This window comes from Mirounga leonina, unplaced genomic scaffold (genome assembly GCF_011800145.1).
Source record: "Mirounga leonina isolate KUSES-001 unplaced genomic scaffold, KU_Mleo_1.0 Mir_94, whole genome shotgun sequence".
Classification (NCBI taxonomy): domain Eukaryota; kingdom Metazoa; phylum Chordata; class Mammalia; order Carnivora; family Phocidae; genus Mirounga; species Mirounga leonina.
This window is the reverse complement of record NW_023270855.1, coordinates 55,130,010-55,148,164: the sequence shown is the minus strand read 5'-3', so window position 1 is coordinate 55,148,164 and position 18,155 is coordinate 55,130,010. Positions and strand designations below refer to the sequence as shown.

General features: G+C 55.3%; 1 protein-coding gene across 10 annotated transcripts in view; it reads right to left on the bottom strand.

The window, feature by feature from the left end:
• The window catches only part of PTPRS (protein tyrosine phosphatase receptor type S), a 98,618-nt gene that overhangs the window by 31,275 nt on the left and 49,188 nt on the right, over window positions 1-18,155 (bottom strand). For 5 of the 10 annotated variants that reach the window (XM_034998293.1, XM_034998292.1, XM_034998296.1 and 2 more), the window contains exons 5-9: window positions 17,393-17,581; window positions 15,432-15,440; window positions 13,745-13,762; window positions 11,253-11,363; window positions 87-356 (exon numbers count right to left, since the gene is read on the bottom strand). In XM_034998293.1, the coding sequence (XP_034854184.1) occupies window positions 87-356; window positions 11,253-11,363; window positions 13,745-13,762; window positions 15,432-15,440; window positions 17,393-17,581 (597 nt within the window). The remainder of the gene's footprint in view (window positions 1-86; window positions 357-11,252; window positions 11,364-13,744; window positions 13,763-15,431; window positions 15,441-17,392; window positions 17,582-18,155) is intronic. The other 5 variants (XM_034998295.1, XM_034998297.1, XM_034998299.1 and 2 more) reach the window with 2 other exon arrangements.

The window sequence follows — 18,155 nt, the reverse complement described above, 5'->3', positions numbered from 1 at the left end:
TTTCCACCTGTACCCCCAACCTGTGTCCCCGGGAGAGGGGTGTCAAGAGATGGCCTGCCTTCCTGGGCCCCACGGGCCCCGCTTACATTTCACTGTGATCTGGGCCACAGCCTCGATGACGCCCAGGCTGGACATGGCCACGCAAGTGTAGTTGGCAGAGTCTTTGACGTCTGTGAGCTCCAGCACGTTCCGACCCACGGGCATGTCGTCTTCAGGCGTCAGGTCTTCGGCCCCCTGCATCCACTTGACGTAGGGCATGGGCGAGCCCACAGCCACGCAGGTGATGTTCACGTTGCCACCTGGCATGATCTCGTGGCTCATGGGCAAGATGGAGAATCGCGGAGCCACGCGGCGGACTGGGGGTGGGCGGCGGCGGGTGGGGGGAGGGGTGCGGGGTGGGGGGCGGGGAGACGGGAGGCAGAGGGAAAAAAGAAAGAAAAGCAGGAAGAAAGAAAGAAAGGAAGGAAGGAAAGAAAGAAAAAAAGGAAAAAAAAAGTGGAAAACAATTTAAATATAAACAGGGCTGTTTTCTTCCCCCCAGCTGAAAATTTTTTTTCTTCCAAATGAAAAGAAAACAAAAAAACCAAATTAAAAAATCAAATTCCAACACAAAGAAACCAAAACTTCAAAGGAAGGTACTTCACAAACAATATAGAGAGAGATATATCGATATATAATAAAAAGAGACAGGAAGCATTATTTCGTAGCAACAGGGTTTTAAGAGACCAGAGTGGCTGGTCACAGCACAGTCACAAACACAAAAATTTATCAGCTGTTTCTCATCTTCGCTGACAGACGTGGCTTCACGGAGCAGCCCCTCCGCCCGCTCTCCCAAGTGGGGAGCTTCGGAAGATTCTGGCTGCAGCTGTATGTGGGGGGGGGGGGCGGCTCTGGGGAAGTCGGGACGGGGAGCGGGGAGGTCACGGAATCCGCCGGCCCCAGGAGGCAGAGGGGACCGGGACCTCGGCCCCCGACCCTCGTCCCCTCCGGTGACTCAGGGGCCCTGCCCACTTCCCAGGGGGCCCTCAAGGAAAAGATGAGAAACTCTAATGAAATTTTTGTGGTTTTTGGGTTGAGAAACCCTTCTAAAAGCTTCTGTCGGATCTGACAAGTTTCCATTGATAGATGCAGCTCTCAGAGTCACAAACAGCATGCAAGATAGGTTGGTTGAGAGAAAGAGAGAGAGAGAGAGAGAAAGAGAGAGGCAGAAGGAGGGACAGAGAGAGAGAGGTAATGCAAGGGAAGAGGCCTGGGTTTCAGGGGCCTTCAGTGCACGCTCGTGGGTGCCACAGAAGAGAGAGAGGAGCTACGGGAGAGAGAAAACAGGAAGACAGGCCCAGAGAGAGGGGAGCAGAGACAGAGAAGGAGGGAGGAGGGGGCCCACTTCAATGCTGCATATTAATTCTAGCGGATGTGACCCAATGTGACACGTCACATTGTCACATCACAGCCCTGGCAGAATCATAAATAGGATATTAATTAATAATAATAATAATAAAACAAGGGAATGAGCTTGAACGTTGAGAAAACAGGGACATGTTCTGTGCGTTTCTCAGCGGGGAAGCGGGTGCAGCCTTCTGTCCCAATCTCGCAGACCGTGAAGGCAGCAGGATGCATTTCGGGGGCTCCATTTTCGGAAGCTGGACAGGTTTCGGGGGTGGGGGGGGAGGGGCGGACGCTAATGGCACCTGAACTTCCAAAAGGCGTGGCTGCCCCACAGGAGATGTTTAACTGCAGCGGGCGGGACCTGGGATGACCTAGTAGATCCTTCGAGCCAGAAAGAGGGTGTCCCTGGCTAAAACCTTGGGGCCTCGTGGGTCCCCAGCTTTGGACGGGTCAGGGAGTCTCGTCTCAAACTACAGAGATGACAGACTGGAGATTCAACAAGGCTCAAGAGGGCCACAAAATGACTTTTGGCACCCCGACCTGCCTTTGATTCCACACACTATTGGTGGTGGCGGGGTGGCTGTCGGGGTCTGGCTTGCCTTACAGAGGAGGGGGCTCCAGGGGAAAAAGGGAAGCAAGCCCGGGAACCCCGCTCTTCCAGCCTGGCTTCTAAGCTGGAAATCCCAGCCCTTGCTCCCTGAATCCAGATGGCTAGAGGCAAAGAGGAGGGGGGCGGCTCCATGGGGGTGGGGGGACAGGGCAAAGAAGCGGCAGCCCTTCGGAAAAGGAAGCCCCACGAAAAGTCCAGTGTCACGTTGGAGACGGGATGGAGGAAGTGGAAGGTATCACTGGAGGGGAGGAGTGGGGGTGCGGGCGGGGGGAGACAGAGGGGCCATGCAGACAGACTGGGGGTGAGGGGCGGGGCAGGGCACTGGGATGGGGGGTGGCTTTCTGGCAGGGCTGGGTGGAGGGTGGGGGGAGTCGGGGGAGAATGGGGCCTGGCCAGCCAGCGGACGCGGTCCAGGCCAGCCGCCGGCATCCACAGCGAGGCACGAGTGGGATGCCCGACGCTGCGTTGTCATGGAAACAGAACACGATGGGGGATGAGCGTGGGGGAGCTAATTAATCAAGGACAGAAAACGGCATCGACGTCCAAAACCAAACCAGGAGGAACAAATGAAAAAACAAAGCGGAAAAAAAAAGAAAAGGAAAAATCCAAAAAAAAAAAAAAAAAAACCACAACCAAACAAAAATCTCCTCCGAAACAAAACACCCAAAAGCAAAAAGGAAAAAAACAAAAACAAAACAAAACAAAATAAAAAGACATGGAATGTGTGGGGCTGAAAATCGGGGTCTGAAAGGGAGGAGGACTGTGACTTCCCCAGGGAGATGCCCCCGCCGCCCGCGGCAGAACACAGGGTCTGGCCTCCCCACCCAGCACTCGAGAACCCCGGCTGCGGGTTCGAAGTGACCACGGAGGTGAGATCCTCACAGAAGAACCACCTTCGGGGCAAACCAGCCCAGCCCCGCTTCTCGGGGACATCCTGCCCCTGGCTGAGGGCTGGATGAAGAGCCCTTGTCTCAGACACACTGAGCACACAGCAAGGCAATTCCTCATGAGCTCGGAGTCTCACAGAGAACCTCTCTAGGCAGAGGCAGGAGAGCTGATGTAGCGGAGTAAGACCCGTGGGCCTTGGGGAGGTCCCTCGGGTGCCTCGATTTCTTCATCTGTGAAATGGGGGTAACTGGGGACATGCTCAGAAGGCCCTTAGGTTGACTGAGGCAGTACCCAGCACACAGAGGGTACCCAGCCTGGGCATGGGGCCAGTGAAGTTTCCTTCTGGCCTCCCAGGGGTGGGGGGTGGGGGAAGATCAGCTAGATTCTCTACCTTAAGGGACTTTGGGATGAATTAGTTAAAAAAGAAACAGAATTTCAGTAGAATCCCCACATCTCTTTATCCCTTCCAACTTGGTGCGGCAAATATCTGTACTGCCCATTTTGTGGATGAGGCAGTGGAGGCTCAGAGAAGTGATAGGGCTAGCTGGAAGACACCAAGGAAGTGGTGGGGCCAGAGCTCAAAGCCAGGACTGCCTGGTCCCTGCCTCTCGGGTAAAGCGAGTCTTCTCTCACCACGGCAAGTAGCAAGAATTACAGCCAAGTGTCTCTTCTTGGCACCCGGCTCTTTCAAACTCATGAGTATTTACCTTCTGGGGACGACAAAGGGGGCCAAAGTACCCCATCACCTATATATATACCTATCAACTGAATAATAACCAGTGACCACCAGTTGAATACTATCCAGCAGTCATTATAACAAATGTCCAGAAGCCATTAGTAAGATGCCCATACAGAAAAGGATTATTGGAATATCGAAGGGAATAAGTGCTAGATTTAGGATTTAAAGGTTAAATATGAGCCAAATTTATCCCTGTGTAATAAGGCTCAACATCTTGCCCCAGAGACCCCATTCACATCTGAACTTAAAGTATCTCTCCTTGGGGAGATCTGGAAGATAACTCCAACTTTTTTCAGAAGCAGGGACAAGCATTTATCTTGAATATGTAAAAAACCTGCAGTATAGGATTGTTAATTGTAAGTCAGTTAAATGTGGACGGGCATTTATCAACAACAGTAATTTTAGTGCTCACAATCCTGAACATGGCCAGCAGCCATCAGTTAAATGGATCTGCCAATATGCTCTAAATGCTGACAGCTGAGAAACTTTGCCTACCTGCTTTCTCATTCACTTCATCTGCTTCTAAGGGTGTGCTGTAGGAAGAGGGCTGGTTTGCCACAAGTTTGGGGAGGATCATGCCCATCAGCACTAGGTGGCTCAGAACCCCCTGCGGGGTCTCATTAGGCCTCCGGGCAACCTCCCAGCCAGCAAGGGTGGGTGGCTGACGCTGTGTTCTGCCCAGTTTGGTGATGACACCCACCCACGACATCTTTCCACCCCTGGCTGCAAGCTCGAGGTGCGGGTTAGAAAGTAAGGTGGGCGCAGAGCCCACAGGACGGAGTGGCCCCGCGGGACCCCCGCCCCCAATTACCGACCTGAATGGAGGGTCCAGGCAGGTTATAAGGGGACCACACCAGCCTTGGTCCTCAGCACGCTCCAGCTGGCTCTCGTTTCCAGCTCTTCTCGTCACCGAGTAGCCGGGGGTCCCAGCGGGGAGGACCCGCATGGGTGAGGGGGTCAGGAGGGTGGGCGGTGGGGTGTGGCAGGTTGGGGTGGGTGGGTCGCTTCAAACCCCGATTCACATGGAAAAACAACTCAAAAACCGTCAAAGCAACCGGGAGACGACCCCTCCCCCAGGCAGGAAGAGGCAGAAACTCAAAAACCAAAAGGGGGAGGGGTTCGGGGGAGAAAGGGTGGGGAGGGGTGAGGGGAAACTCAAAAGTGAGGTGATCTGATTGAAGCACTAGGTAGGGAACTGGACAGTGTCAGACATCTCAACTATTCGGCAAGCCACAGCTCCAAGGGAGGGAGGGGGGAGCTCTGCCTGGCATTTTGGGGTAAGAGGAGCTGCTGGGTGCTCCTCTAGACTCCAAAATGAGGATGCGGGTGGGGAGGGGAGGGGGGGGAGAGATGCCAAGAAGTTCTGCAGCCCCCACGGGCTCACTGAAGCTTAGATTACACCTGTCCAGGGACGGGAGGGGTTCCGAGCCTGATTCCAAGGCCCGGTTCTCAGCCCCTCCGTCGAACCCCAGCCTGTGGCCCAGGGAGGGGGGGTACTGCCCCATGGCCTGCCTTGGGCATCTTCCTGTTCTTGCCCCCTTTCTACCATCCTGCCTCCTCCCTCCCACCACCAGCTCCCTCTGCCATCGAGATAGCGTGCATGGCCTGGAGGGACCTGGCTGGAGCTCGGCCCACCTGCTGACCAGCGGCCTTGACAAGTTGTTAGCATTTTTAGTTGGGACGTTTTGCTGCACTATCGATACCGATTTTATTTGCCTTTTTTGGTACCCTCTCTCTTGCCCCACTTTTTTTTTTTGGTTCTAGCAGAAAATGGGATGACATCTTGCCAATCAAATGACTTCCTTGCCCGCCCCCCCCCCCCCCCGCTGTGGCGGCCAGAGACGTGGGGCTTTCCAAATGACAAGGTGTAATCTAATATTCCCCACTCCCCCCCTCCCCCAGAACAGAGGAAACAGCAATGCAAAGGGTGTGAGGCAGGCAGCAGGCGAGAGGTTCTAGAGCTCAGTGTTCCTGCAGAACGCCCCCTCCCTGCCGCCCCATCCTGGAGCCCCCTCTCCCCTTGGGATGAGGGTGGGATGAGGAGAAGGGCTGGGTCCTGTCAGGGTCATGTCAGGGGCCTTGGGGGCAGGGCAGGGGAGGCACGACCAGGCGTGATCAGCAGGAACTGGGGGGCTCACCAACACACCCCAGTGCAAATCTTTCTGGAGATACAGGAGGTTGAGGGGGATTCCAGGCCCAGTATTTGTATCTAATCCTTTTTGGGGCTGGGGGTGGAAGTAAGGAAAACACCTAGAAGTCAGACCCACCAATTTGACATGGCTTGGGTGCCAGAGGTTTAATTTTAAAAAACCATCTGTCCCATAAAAATCCCACACCATGGTTTGATCTGCAAAGGCCTGGGGACGGAAAACAGAGAGAGTTCTGGGGAGCACCCAGAAATCGGGGCAATCTAGACCCACCACTGGCATTGGGCATCGAGTCCCATTCCTGAGCTCAAGATTCGAGACCTGTCATTGAAGTATCCCAGCCCCATCTGACCTCCTCCCAAACCCTAAAGGTATCCTGAGTCCCTGGAAGGTGGACCGCTCTTCCCCATGCCTCCAGCTCACTCCAAGTTCTCCCCGAAAGCCCTCACACCATCAGGCGGGCGGTGCACCATTTAACTGGGTCCTACGCACCATGGGTTGATGACGCTATGTCAAATGTCAAGTGGTAAAGGCGCCACCTTTAGCCACCAAAGCGAGACCGGAAAGCCTTACAACGTTAAAGAGACAAACAAGAAGATTAACAGCCAGGGAGAATGTAATCTGATCACCTTCCCACCTTGTTAAAAACTGGAGCTGCATCTTCCCCAGGGGAGTTCTGGGACTGGGACTGGCAGATGTATTAAAAAGTGGGCTCGGTTTGGACATCGGCCCTTTGCATCTCAGAGAGATCCGTTTCAAGAGAAGGGCCCCGTCTGAATATCCCGCCCCCTGAACCTCCCAGGGGCAGCAGAAGCTGGTGACGGGGAATTAAAGGAGTCCAGCTGGAGGTACGGACTCCTGGCAGCCTGCCCTAGCAACAGTGTAAATGCTTGTAGCTTTCAGGGTGGAACACGCCAGGTGGTCCCCTCTTCTGGTGGACTGGGGCTTCTCTGCAAGGTAGCTCAGCGCCCAAGCGGGGCCTGTCGTTTTTTGTTTGTTTTTTTTTTTGCCTGTTCGTACTCCGTGGCCACCAAATTCCCTGGCAGAGTGACAGGAGGAAAGATGAAAGATGTGGCTCTAGGGCGGCCACTGATCTCCCAGGAATTGGGTCGGAACCTGGAGAAGATGAAACCACGGGATGGGTTCAGAAAAAGCACCAGCGAAAAACGAGATCTGAGCACGTGAGTTCACTTCTGCCCTACAGCTCTTTTCAAAGCAGGTTTGCCATAGCCATCTTTTTCCAACGGTGGCTCTGCGAAGTACATAATGGGCCAGATGAGGTCCCCAAAGAAGGGAAGTGTCTGCTCGAACTCTTTCCTTCCCCACTCTACAATCCCACTAGATGATCTCTTCTATGCCGGGCACTAACACAGGGCACTTGAGCAGTAATTCGTTCAATGGAATCCTCCCAACTCCCCTGTGAGTTAGAGCAGGGATGACCCTTGTTGTGCAGATGAGGAAATGGGACCCCAAGGGATCAGGTGACTAGCCCAAGGTCACATGGCCAGAGAGGGGCAGTGGCAGCGTTTGAATCCAGGTGGGCCAGAGCCCAAGACCTTGAGCCACTTCTCAGCTCTAATTCACTGGGACCCAGCTTTGGTGGAGGGGTTGGGAGAACCTCTCCTCTACTTTTTGGAGCTCCTCTGCAGCTCGGCCTGGCAGCTCTCACCCTGGGTTAAAAAGGAGACAGGAGAAAGCAATCTCCTCTTACTGCATCTAAAGTCCTCTTGCCAACTTGGCCCCGGACTTCCCAGTAAGTGGGAGATTAGGGAAGGAAGGTGAGGGACAAGAGGGTAAAAATGGTGGCCCCAACGAGCTGGCCTCTTCTCTCAACTCCCACCTACGGTGGGTAGTCAGCCGAGGGTCCAGGGGCTAGAAATCTAAATGGATTTTTTTATTTGGGGTTGGAGTAGTATTCTCAAGGGCTTGACTTTCTTCAGGGAGGGAGGAAGAAGATGGGAGCGTGCATCTCCAAATCTCCGAAGGTTTGCAGGAGTGAGAGAGATACTTTGGTGGGGGCGGGAGGGGGGGCAGAGACAGAGAGAGACAGAGACAGAGAGAGGGAGAGACAGAGAGAGAGAGAGACAGGCAGTGGGAGAGCTGGGGAGGCAGAGAGAGAGGGGGGAGAGGCTATGCCCAAAGTTCCCCTGGGTTTTCTCCAGAATTCCACAGTTCTGATGCTTAGGTACTCAGAAAGTGACCATGCTGTGTTGCTGGACAAGATGCCTGTGACTGGGCCCAGAGCCGGTGAGGGGGTGGAAGGAGCAGCCAACGTCACCTGGGAGGCGGAGGCATAGCACTGTAGGGCGGGCTAACTGCCTGCGTATTTCTTCCAAAGTCGGTCATGCTACGTTTTCTGACAGACAGTTTTGTATTTGTGCCCAGCCAGGATGCCAAAGTCATCACACCAGCTGCCATCTTGAGCACTGCCTATGTGCCAAGCATGCATCATTTCGGGAGGATGATCCAAGGTAAGGTAGCCACTTCCCACATTTGGACTGCCGCTCTAGTGAACAAGAACTTGAAATGCTGGTTGTTGCCCATTTAGCTGCGCTTCAAATGCCTGTTTTCTGGGTCGTTTGGGAGAGTGGGAGGTGGTCTCATGCTGAGGCAGAAAGACAGGGACATGCCTGCTTAAGCCCCCTTCCAACATGGCTGCACTGTGGGGCTAAGGCACCACCTCTGGGGAAAAGGGGGCTGGATGGCGAGGCCAGGCAAATGGGGCTGCTCTCCCCCACACCCCCCACCATCTGTCTATGTCACCTCCCTAGTGCCCTTGAGCCTGGGCGGTCACTTTCTGCCCCAGCATCCCAGCTGTGGGACCCCTACTGCCCTCCTGGATGGTAGCTGGGACAGGAACACTGGCTTTTAAATCACAATGCGTTTGGAGAACAACCACAGAACAGCTCAGCCCAAGAAACCGAAAGCAAATAGCACGGAAACACGAGACAGAACCAAAGACGAAACGCTTTGGGGTAGAAGGGGACCAGGGTGAACGGGGATGAGAGGGGGGAAAAAAAAACGAACTGATCGGTTTTTTCCCCCCAAAACAAAACAAAACCAAAATAATTAGTAATAATAATTAAATAAAAGAAAGAAAGAAATACGAAGGAAACCAAAGGAGAAAAACAGAACAGGAGACGAGAAACACTCCAACAGAAGGCGCTGGGAATTCACCAAACCAAACCAACAAGAGTGGCATGCAGAGAAATTTTTACATTCTCCCGGCATGCATCAGGCCCAAGTTACCATGACGACGAGGAGTGCAAAAAACTTAGCAACAACATTACCAACGGATGCATAGAGGCGACCACAATGCAAGCATCGCATGTGTGCGGCCGGCCCTAGGCCGGGCTGGGCGCGGCTGAAATTTTCGTGTCTTTCTGGGTTTTTGCTCTCGCTTGGCGGTTTTTTTTGTTTTGTTTTGTTCGCTTTGTGCTTACTATTCGTATTCCGTCATTTATTTATTTATTAGATCTTTCGCTCTTATTTTCCGTGTGAGTGTCTGAGTGTGCGCGTGTGCGTGTCTGTGTGCGTGTCGTGTGTGTGCGTGTCACTTTCAGAATGTAAAAATGTGGGTAAAGAAAGTAAAAAAGAAAAAAACACACCAACCTTCTCGAAGCTCTGAGGGATGTAAAGGGGGTTTGATGCAGAACACAATGACATGGGGAGAAGAGAAAAAATAGGGGAGATACAGAGAGTAAAAAGAGGACTTCCCAAGGCTAAAAGCTGCAATAGTTTGTTGTTTTTTCTTTAAACCAAAAAAAAAAATTAAAATTAAAAAATAAAAAAGAACAGCAATGACCTTTTTTCTTTTCTTGACATATTACATTTGTCTTCCATGATTCTTTTTTTTTTTAATTCATTTCTGGAGCATCTGAGACCCAGGCAAAGATTGGGAGGCTGGACCCCCAAAAGATCAGAGGCTCATGCTGGGGACCCCACCTCCAGGGGGCTGAGGACATGGGGGTCCCCTTCCCTCAGGGCACCCTTGCTAGAGGCCTCCCCCCCACCCCATGCCTGCTGTCCACGCTCTCTCCTTGAACCCTGCCAGACTTACAAACCCCCATCCCAGATGTTTGCAGAGAAATAAGCAGATTAGACGAAGACCAGTCAGCCGGAGTCATGGACGCACCATAACTCACCAGAGGTGCCGTGGCAGCGGATCGGTGCGTGCCCCCTGCCCACCCTCGCACCCACGTCCCCATTCCCTCCCTCCACGCGGCCTCCTCCTCACAGACAGGATGTCAAACCCAAGGTGCAGAACCAAGGAGCTGCTTCGGGGCCGGTGGGGCTGTGCTTGGTGGGGACCAAGCGGGGAGGGTCTGTGGGGGAGTAAGGAACTGCCCCGCCGCCCAGCTGGAGAACGGTGGGGGCTTGGTGTCTCGCGTGGGGGAAACTGAGGCCCGGAGAAGTGTGGGTGCAGTCAAGTATACAGAGCCAATCAGGGCAGCCCTGGGGCTTGAAGGGGGCCCTGTTTCCTGGCAGCAGAGGCTGTTTCTACCCCGAATTTGATCAGACACAGCCACGGGGAGGCAGGAGAGGGAGGAGAGCAAATGGAGGAGGGGGAGGCAGATTAAAATTTCTGAAGAACTGAAGAGAACCAACACAGGGATAAGAGGGGTTGACCCTGGCCTCTGGGGACAAGGGAGCCCCCGGCGCCTCTGAGGGGACATCAAGGGACCGAGAAGGAAGTCGGTGTAGACGCTCCCCAGGGCCGCCTTCGGGGGTGGGGGTGGGGGGGCACTGGGGCAAGGACCCGGGCTTCCGGGCATGATGAGAGCGACAAGCCTCGCTGGCGTGCCGTGCCTGCCGCGGCCTGACGGGGTGCCAAGCCCCAGGCCTGCGTGCCTGCTGTGGCCCCGGCCTCGCTTGGGCCGACACGTGTCCTTTCCTGAGGGCGACTAGGAGACAAAGAGCACCAGGCTCTGGGACAGCCGAAGGTGCAGGGGCCGGCGGGGGTCGGCCTCAAAGACCCCTCCCCAGCTCTCAGATTGAGGGTGCTGGGGGTGGGTGAAGCGGGGAGCTACGAGAGGCCACGGAGTCTGGAGAAGCAAAGCAAGCACACAGCAAGGGGGGGGGCACGGCACGACACACCACAGAAGCCGACTCGGATGGGCGGGGGGGGGGGGGGGGCGGGGCAGAGGCCTGCAGGCTCCCCCAGCCCTGTGGGCCCAAGACTGACCCCCTTGGCCCTGCCCCGTTCCCTCCTGCCTCCCCACCAAGTCCTGCAGCCCATGGGGTGTCTGTCACAGGCACGAGGGTGGAGGGTGTAAGCACCCCCCATTTTAGAGGTAAAGAAACTGAGGTCCAGAGAGGGATGCCGCCTCACCCGAGGTCCTGCTGTGACCAGGGGGTGGGGGGGGGCCCTCCTGCTCGGGTCTGCAGGGAACAGGGGAGCCCGGAGGCTGTGAGCCCAAGGAGGAAGGGGGAACAGGACAGGACGGGTCCCTGCCTTCGACCTGGATACGGCGTTCCCTACCTCGCACGTAGAGGTTAGCGGGTGAGGAATAGCGCACGCCGGCGCTGTTGGTAGCCACGCACTCATATTTGCCTTGGTCCGTCTCCTCACTGCTCTCGATCTGCAGGGCCCCTGCGGGGAGAGGGGAGAAAGCCTGGCCAGTCAGGGAGGGCCTGGGCCTGGGCTGCGTGGGCTGTCCCAGAGCCCCGTTCCGCCTGTCTCTTGTTCTGTCTGGGCCAGAGAGAGGCAGACGAAAGAGATGAGTTAGTCTAGAAACCCTGGCTGGGCTGGGGGGGGCTCCCTGGCTCGTCTCCCCTCCCCCCAATCCAAGCCTAAACACACTGCATTTCCCCTGCAAAAGGCCTCCATTCTCACTGGGAAACCCAGGGGATGTCTGGCTGGTGCTTCAGAAATGACCGCCGGCTTTAACTACGGAGCCGGAGAGGCGTGTGCCATAGAGGGGTGTTTGCAAAAGCACCGAGTGATGCTCTCCAGGCAAAGGGCATTCATAACCCACAGCAGTTCATCTGTGAGACCCTGGGGCCTCAGGGGCGACCACAAGGAATGTGCAAGTTCAGGAAGCTCGTGGCTGCCCTGCTGGTTTCAACCAGTGCCCATGTGTAAATGAACACGGGTCTGGGTTCCTCGAGTGTGTTTGAAATGACAGGTCTCAAAGCCTGCAGTGCCCATAAACAGAGACAAGGTTGTCTTTCTTTAAGACTAACTGAAATTTTAGGACTGGGATACCTCTCGCATTAGCTAAGGTAAAGGATGTTGAGACTGATATATACACCAAGTATGTTTGAAATAGAAAACTTGGATTAAAAGCCCCCTGTACCTGAGATTAACTGAAGAGGAGCTTGAATTTCCCCATGGATGCCCCTAATGTCATCTACGCAAGTCTGAATTCACCCACCTGTTTTAAAACCACAGGCCTGGATTCAGGATCCTGGTGCTGATGAGTAATCATTAATAAACTTCCTCAAGTGTGTTTGTAATTACGGTCCTGGACCCAGGTCCACGGCACTCTTGGGTTAATGGGGAAACTTTTCAAGTGTTTGAAATCAGAGATCTGAATGAAAACCTCTAATACCCACAAATAAAATGGAGGTTGAAGTGCCACAAGTGTGTTTGAAAATAACAAGCCAGGATCAAAGAATCTGTTGGTCATGAGTGAATAAAAGTTTAAAGAAAAGGCCAATTTCCTCAGGTATCCTTAAAATCATAGGCCCAAATCAAAGGTCTTAATGCCTATGAGTATATGAAAATAGAGCTGATTTCCCCTATGTTTGAAATCACAAGCCCAGATCAAATATGTTACTTCCCACGAACATATGAAAATGAATGAACCTTCTCAAGAATATATGAAAGCACGGGCCTTGATGAAACACTGCAGTGCCCATGAGTAAATGAGAATGACGCTAACATTTCCCCAAGGATATCTGAAACCACAAGTCTGGAACAAATCCTCATTTTCACAAGTAAATGGAGCTGAGTGAACATCTTTAAGTATATTTAAAATCACAGACCTCAAAAAATACTTGAACACCCATGAGTAAATAAAAACGAGGCAAATGTTTCCACAAGTATGTTTGAAATCAAAGGCCTGGATCAAAGTTTTCGTTTTCATAACTAAATAAAACTGAGTGAACATCTCTAAGTATGTCTGAATCACAGGCCTAGAGCCACATGCTTGTTGACCATGAGTGAATGAAAGATGAGTGAATATCTCCAAGTGTGTTTGAATCACAGGTATTAGAATTCCTGGCACCAGGAGTCCAAAAATCCAGTCCAAGCTCCCAAGAAGTCCCCTCTACCCAGCTGTTCATGGCTGTCCCATGGAAATGACATGGACCCACAAATTAGGACCCCAGATTAGCTTCTTTGTGGGCTACAGAAGCAGGTTCTTCCCCCATATCCCACACTTCCTACTTTCCCCCAACCTCAAGGCTCTGAATAGCAGGCAGGCAGGCATTACTGTGGAGGCCCAGAGAGGGCAGGGAGCCTGCTCTAGGTCACACAGCATCCTGTGGCAAAGCCAGGACCAGGACATCGACTTTTCCCTAGGGTTCCCACCCAGGCCTATTCTAGTCTATTCCAGTCAGCACTAGGGGAGTTGGCCTTTGAGACTGTCTGTCTCTCTGCTCCCTCGGGCAGGACCCTCAGATCAAAAGGACGGGAAGAATGAGGCTGGAGAAACACAAGGCCTGTGTGCAAAGCAGTGATCAGAATCTGCTTCCCAGAGCGCTGGGGGGACATGGGAGGCACTGCTCTTTCCTGAGGAGACAGCCCCTTCCCTGAGGCCAGATGGCCTGAGGGGCAGCCATGGCCACGCTCGGCCCCCCAGCCACACACAGCGACATAGACACAGAGACTGGACAGACACTGGGCAGGGTGGCAAGGGGGAAATATGTGGAAGGGGCCTGGGTGCAGCCCCCCATGGAGTCTGGGGGGCTGGGTGGGCAGCAAGAGAGAGCGTGAGTGGGCGGGTGGGTGAGGAAAGAGCCTCTTACCTCGGATCGGAGTGCTTTCTGTAAGGGAAGCAGAGAGAGTCAGGTGAATTTCAGAAGGCAGTCCTGGGGGGCCGGGGGGGCCCCAGGGAGGCCAGGCTGGGCCAGAAGCCAGGCCTGTCCACTCTGCCCCCAGGGGGTGGGGGACTGAGCCAGCCCTGAGCCTAGGGACCCTACAGGGTCTGAGGGCTTGTCAGTCAGGAAGGCTTCCCACAGGAGGCGGCAGTCTCCTGGGGAAGGAGGGACTGAGTCCAGAAGCCCCTCTAGACTGTTCTTAGGGGTGTCCCTATGGCCCAGGGAGGTCTGTGGCCTGGCCTGGCCCTGTTGGCTGCCTTCCTTTTGGGCTGAGGGAGGGAGGTCACGGACCTCCCTTTCTTCTTTCCTTCTTGGAAGGGACAGGGAGCGGGGAGGGTCTTGGGAGTCTTGTTAGAGACAGGGGAGAGGGGTTAGTGCCCCAGGGCTGGGCATTAATAAAGCAAAGGGAAGGCGTTACAGACAGGCCAAGTAAGGGGGACAGGGGAGAGCAGCAAGGGGGAGTGAGGGCGGAGGGAGGACCCTCCCGCCTCCTTAACCTCCAAAAGGAAAAGAGGAAAGGGCGATCTGCACGTTGACCTGGGCGCTGGGGGCAGGGGACAACTCAGGACACACAAAGAAGGCGGTCCTGGCTTGGAGATTTATACCCCCAGCTCATCTTCCTGGGAGAGATCCGGCCCCCTCTCTCTCTGCTGACGGACAGCTGATAACCCCACCAAGAACAAGCGGAGCCCGGAAACCCCAAGGCCAGGGCAGCGTGAGAGAACACAGCTCCTTCCGCACAGTGAAGGCAAACCGATGGGCAAACGGATGCCCAGAGGGGCCGGCAAATTGTCACACCATGAGTCAGAGGCAGGGGTGGGCTCTGAACCCAGCTCTCCAGCCTCCCAGACCTCTGTATTACCTCTTACAAAATCCTCAAACCGACGAGGCCCCCTTCTCCTCTTTACTCGGGAGGAAATGGGAATTCACTTAAGGTGGCAATGACGACCAGAACCTAGGTCGGTGGGAATCCAGAGGCCAAAGAATGGGACCTCCCAAGATGGCCAAACAGCCCAAGGCCACTATATTGAGGGGAGAGGATATGTCTCTTGGGTATTAAAGGTGGTTCTACTGCTTAACCCGAGCAAGAGGAGAAGGAACTTTCATGGGCCAACATCAGTCATTCTCATTCTAGTAAGAATTAGCCCTGCAGTTGGTTTCAGGGCATTTAGGCTGGATGTTGGTAAAAGAGGGCAGTGCCCAGTGCCAGCCCAGCTGGAAAAGTCCTCTCTCCCTCTCAGACCCAGCTCCCAAACTTCTGCAAGTTCCTCATTTTCCAGCAATGTCAAGGCTGGGGGACTGTTAGGTGCAAAACTCCACTAGCTCTAGGATTCCCCTAATTTCCCCTTAGCCCCCATTCTGGGGTCTGACTGGCCCCCTTGTGGCCTTGTGTTTTTTCCTCTTTTCCTTTTGGGCTCCTCTCTCTGCAGCCCCCTGGTGCCTGACAGGGGAGGGCTGGGTGGCTGGTGGGGGAGGGGGGTCGTTAGTAAACATGCCACGTGGAGTGGGTCATCGTTACTGTCACAGTGGCTGTTAGTCTGCGGGGAGGGGGCGGGCAGGGAGGGGAACGAAGAGGGGACGTTAGTTGTTGACGTGGTGAACAAATGAGACTTACCAAAGGTTTCTGAACGTTTACAACAGAGGGACAAGAAAAGAGAACAGGATCATTAATGGGTGTTATGCAAAAGCCTGTATCCTCACTGGGGCGGGGCAGGGAGGGGAGGTCAGAAGAATAATCAGATTATGATCAATAAAGCAGCTCACGTTTGCTGAGCACCTAGTCTGTGCCAGGCATTCCGTCACGAGCCCCTCACACCACTGCCAGGGAGGAGGTGCATTATATGGTCCTGAGACCCAGAGGAAAAGACCTTCTCTAGGACACAGCGGACACGGGCCCAGGCGGCTGGGCCCTGGGCTCCCTGCTCTTCATCAGCCCTGTCTATCGGGGCCCGTGAGGGCAGAAGCCAGCAGGGAAGGAACTGGATCCTCAGGCTGCCATCATCCCCCAGCTGAACCCCCCAAGCTGCAAGTATCCTCAAACAGGATAGGAGGAGGAAGGCTGGCTACCCCCCGTCCCGCCCCGGGGCAAGGTCCAGGTCTCTCCAGGGAAGAAACTCTGGGCTTAACGTCTTTCCCTTCTCAGAGCTTGGGTCTGAGCTGGGGAGAAGTGGAAAGCAAAGGACGGGCAGACAGACCTCTCAGAGGATGGGACCGGGCAGTGAGTGGGGGCATTAAGAACAACTGGGAAGCCTTCAGGCAGGGCTGGCTCGCGGGCGGGCGGGGGGAGGGTCCTCAGAGGAAGTGGGGAGAGAAAGCAAAGTGGTGTGTCCCAACATGTGTAACAGTGGACGAGAACACGCGGGAGTACACGCGGGCACATCCCTACCACGTTTGCACACATGGGGACTGCAGACGTGGCCTCAGACGTGTGCACGCGCCCGGGAGGGACAGTAACGTGGGTGCGCGTGCAGCCAAGATGCACGTGGACAAGCTCTGCTCTGGGAGGGAGAAGGCGAACCCACATGCAGGCAGCACGGCCTGCGTTGGACCTCACGCGGGAAGCAGGTCAAGCCGGCACAGGGAGCCCAGACAAGCACATGTGGACTTGCCATGAAGCAGTGGGACAAGTGACAGAACACAACAGCCCCCCCCCAGACAGACAGACTCACAGATGGGGCACATGGGTGTTAGGCCGAGACTCAACCGTGGAACCACCCATCCCAAGGTGGCCAAGGCCTTGTGCTCTGGCCCGGCCAGAGCCTGGACAAACAAGCTGGACTGCCTATCTGTGCCCCGTCATGTCCCTAGTGCTTCGGTCTTGGAGACACTCTCTCCCTGCAGCTCTCTATGGCTCCCCATTACCTTACCTGTCTAGGGCCTCCTACCTCCTCTGTAAACGCTCACTGCATCAGCACTGGAAATACTCTCTTGCCTTTGCCTTAGACATCTCCCCTCTACTCTGGCCTGTCTGGACCCCATTATATCCTCACTGGACAGGTCTACGGCTTCAGCAGAGAAGATGCTCTCCCTCCGCCACCTTCCATGCCTCCCCATTACCTTGACTGTCTGTGCCCCACCACACACCCAGTGGTTAGGCACTGAAAATGGCCATCCTCGCCACTCTCCACGGCCCCCCCCACCTCTGCCTGTCTGAGCTGCATTGTGTCCCCACTGCTGGGGCCCTGCTGAGATGCCCCACCTCTGTGGCTCTCCATCACTTGCAACATCTATGCCTCATTAGGACGGCGCTGCTTGGGGACTGGAGACACTGCCCCTGTGATCTCTCTAGCTCCCCATCACTGTGCATACCGGGGTCCATTATAACCCCAGTATATGGACACACTCCCCTCCTACCATCTGCCATAGCTCCCCACTGCCCCTGCCTGTCCATGCCCCATTATATCCCTGCTGGCTCAGCTCTGAAGATACTCTCCCCACGCCAATGCCCTCCCCATGGCTACACATCCCCTCTGCCTTTCGGTCTCCCATTAGTCCCCAGGGCTTGGGCCCTGGAGATGCCGCCCTCCCCCCGCTGCCCTCCATGGCTCCCGCATCCTCCCGGCCACCTGTGCTCACCTGACCGCAGCTGCTTTATGCGCCCGTTGCTGGCACTGGGGTCCACAGGCAAGAAGTCCTTGAACCAGGTGATCTCGGGGTCGGGGTTACCACTGGCAGCACAGAGCATAGTAGCTGTCCGTGTCCGCTCCACCACCTTCAGCTGGGGGCCCATGTCGATGTTGGGGAAACCGGGGGGCAGCTGGTCCTCTGAGGGTGGAGACAGGGGAAGAACAGGGCGGGGGCCTGGTTGCCACATGGATGACCCTACAGGGTTGCGGGGGGAGGGGGCGGGTCCAGACGCTGCCTGCCCAGGGCAGCTTTTGTGGCTTGCTTCCTGCTTGCATCACTCCCATGGGAGGTAGTGCGGGGGCGGGGGGGGGGGGGGGAAGGGGCCGGCCGGGGGCTCCCCCCCCGGGGCCCCCCTGCCCCCGGGGGGACAACGGGGGAGGTCTGGGTGGGGGGGATTCTAATGGTCACACCTGGGGTGGGGACCAGGGATGTTGCTCAACACCCCATAATGTCTGGGACGCCCCCTCCCCCCCGTCCCGAAGAATGACCCAGCCCCAGTGTCAGCACGGCCCATCGGGAAAGACGCTGGGGGTCCTTTAGAGCATCCAGAGCTAGTTTTAAAAACATAAACTCAGGCGCCCGGGTGGCTCAGTCGGTGAAGCGTCTGCCTCTTGATTTTGGCTCAAGTCACGATCTCAGGGTCGTCGGATCGAGCCCCTCATGGGGTTCTGCACTCAGCAGGGAGTCTGCTTGAGGTTCTCTCTCTCTCTCT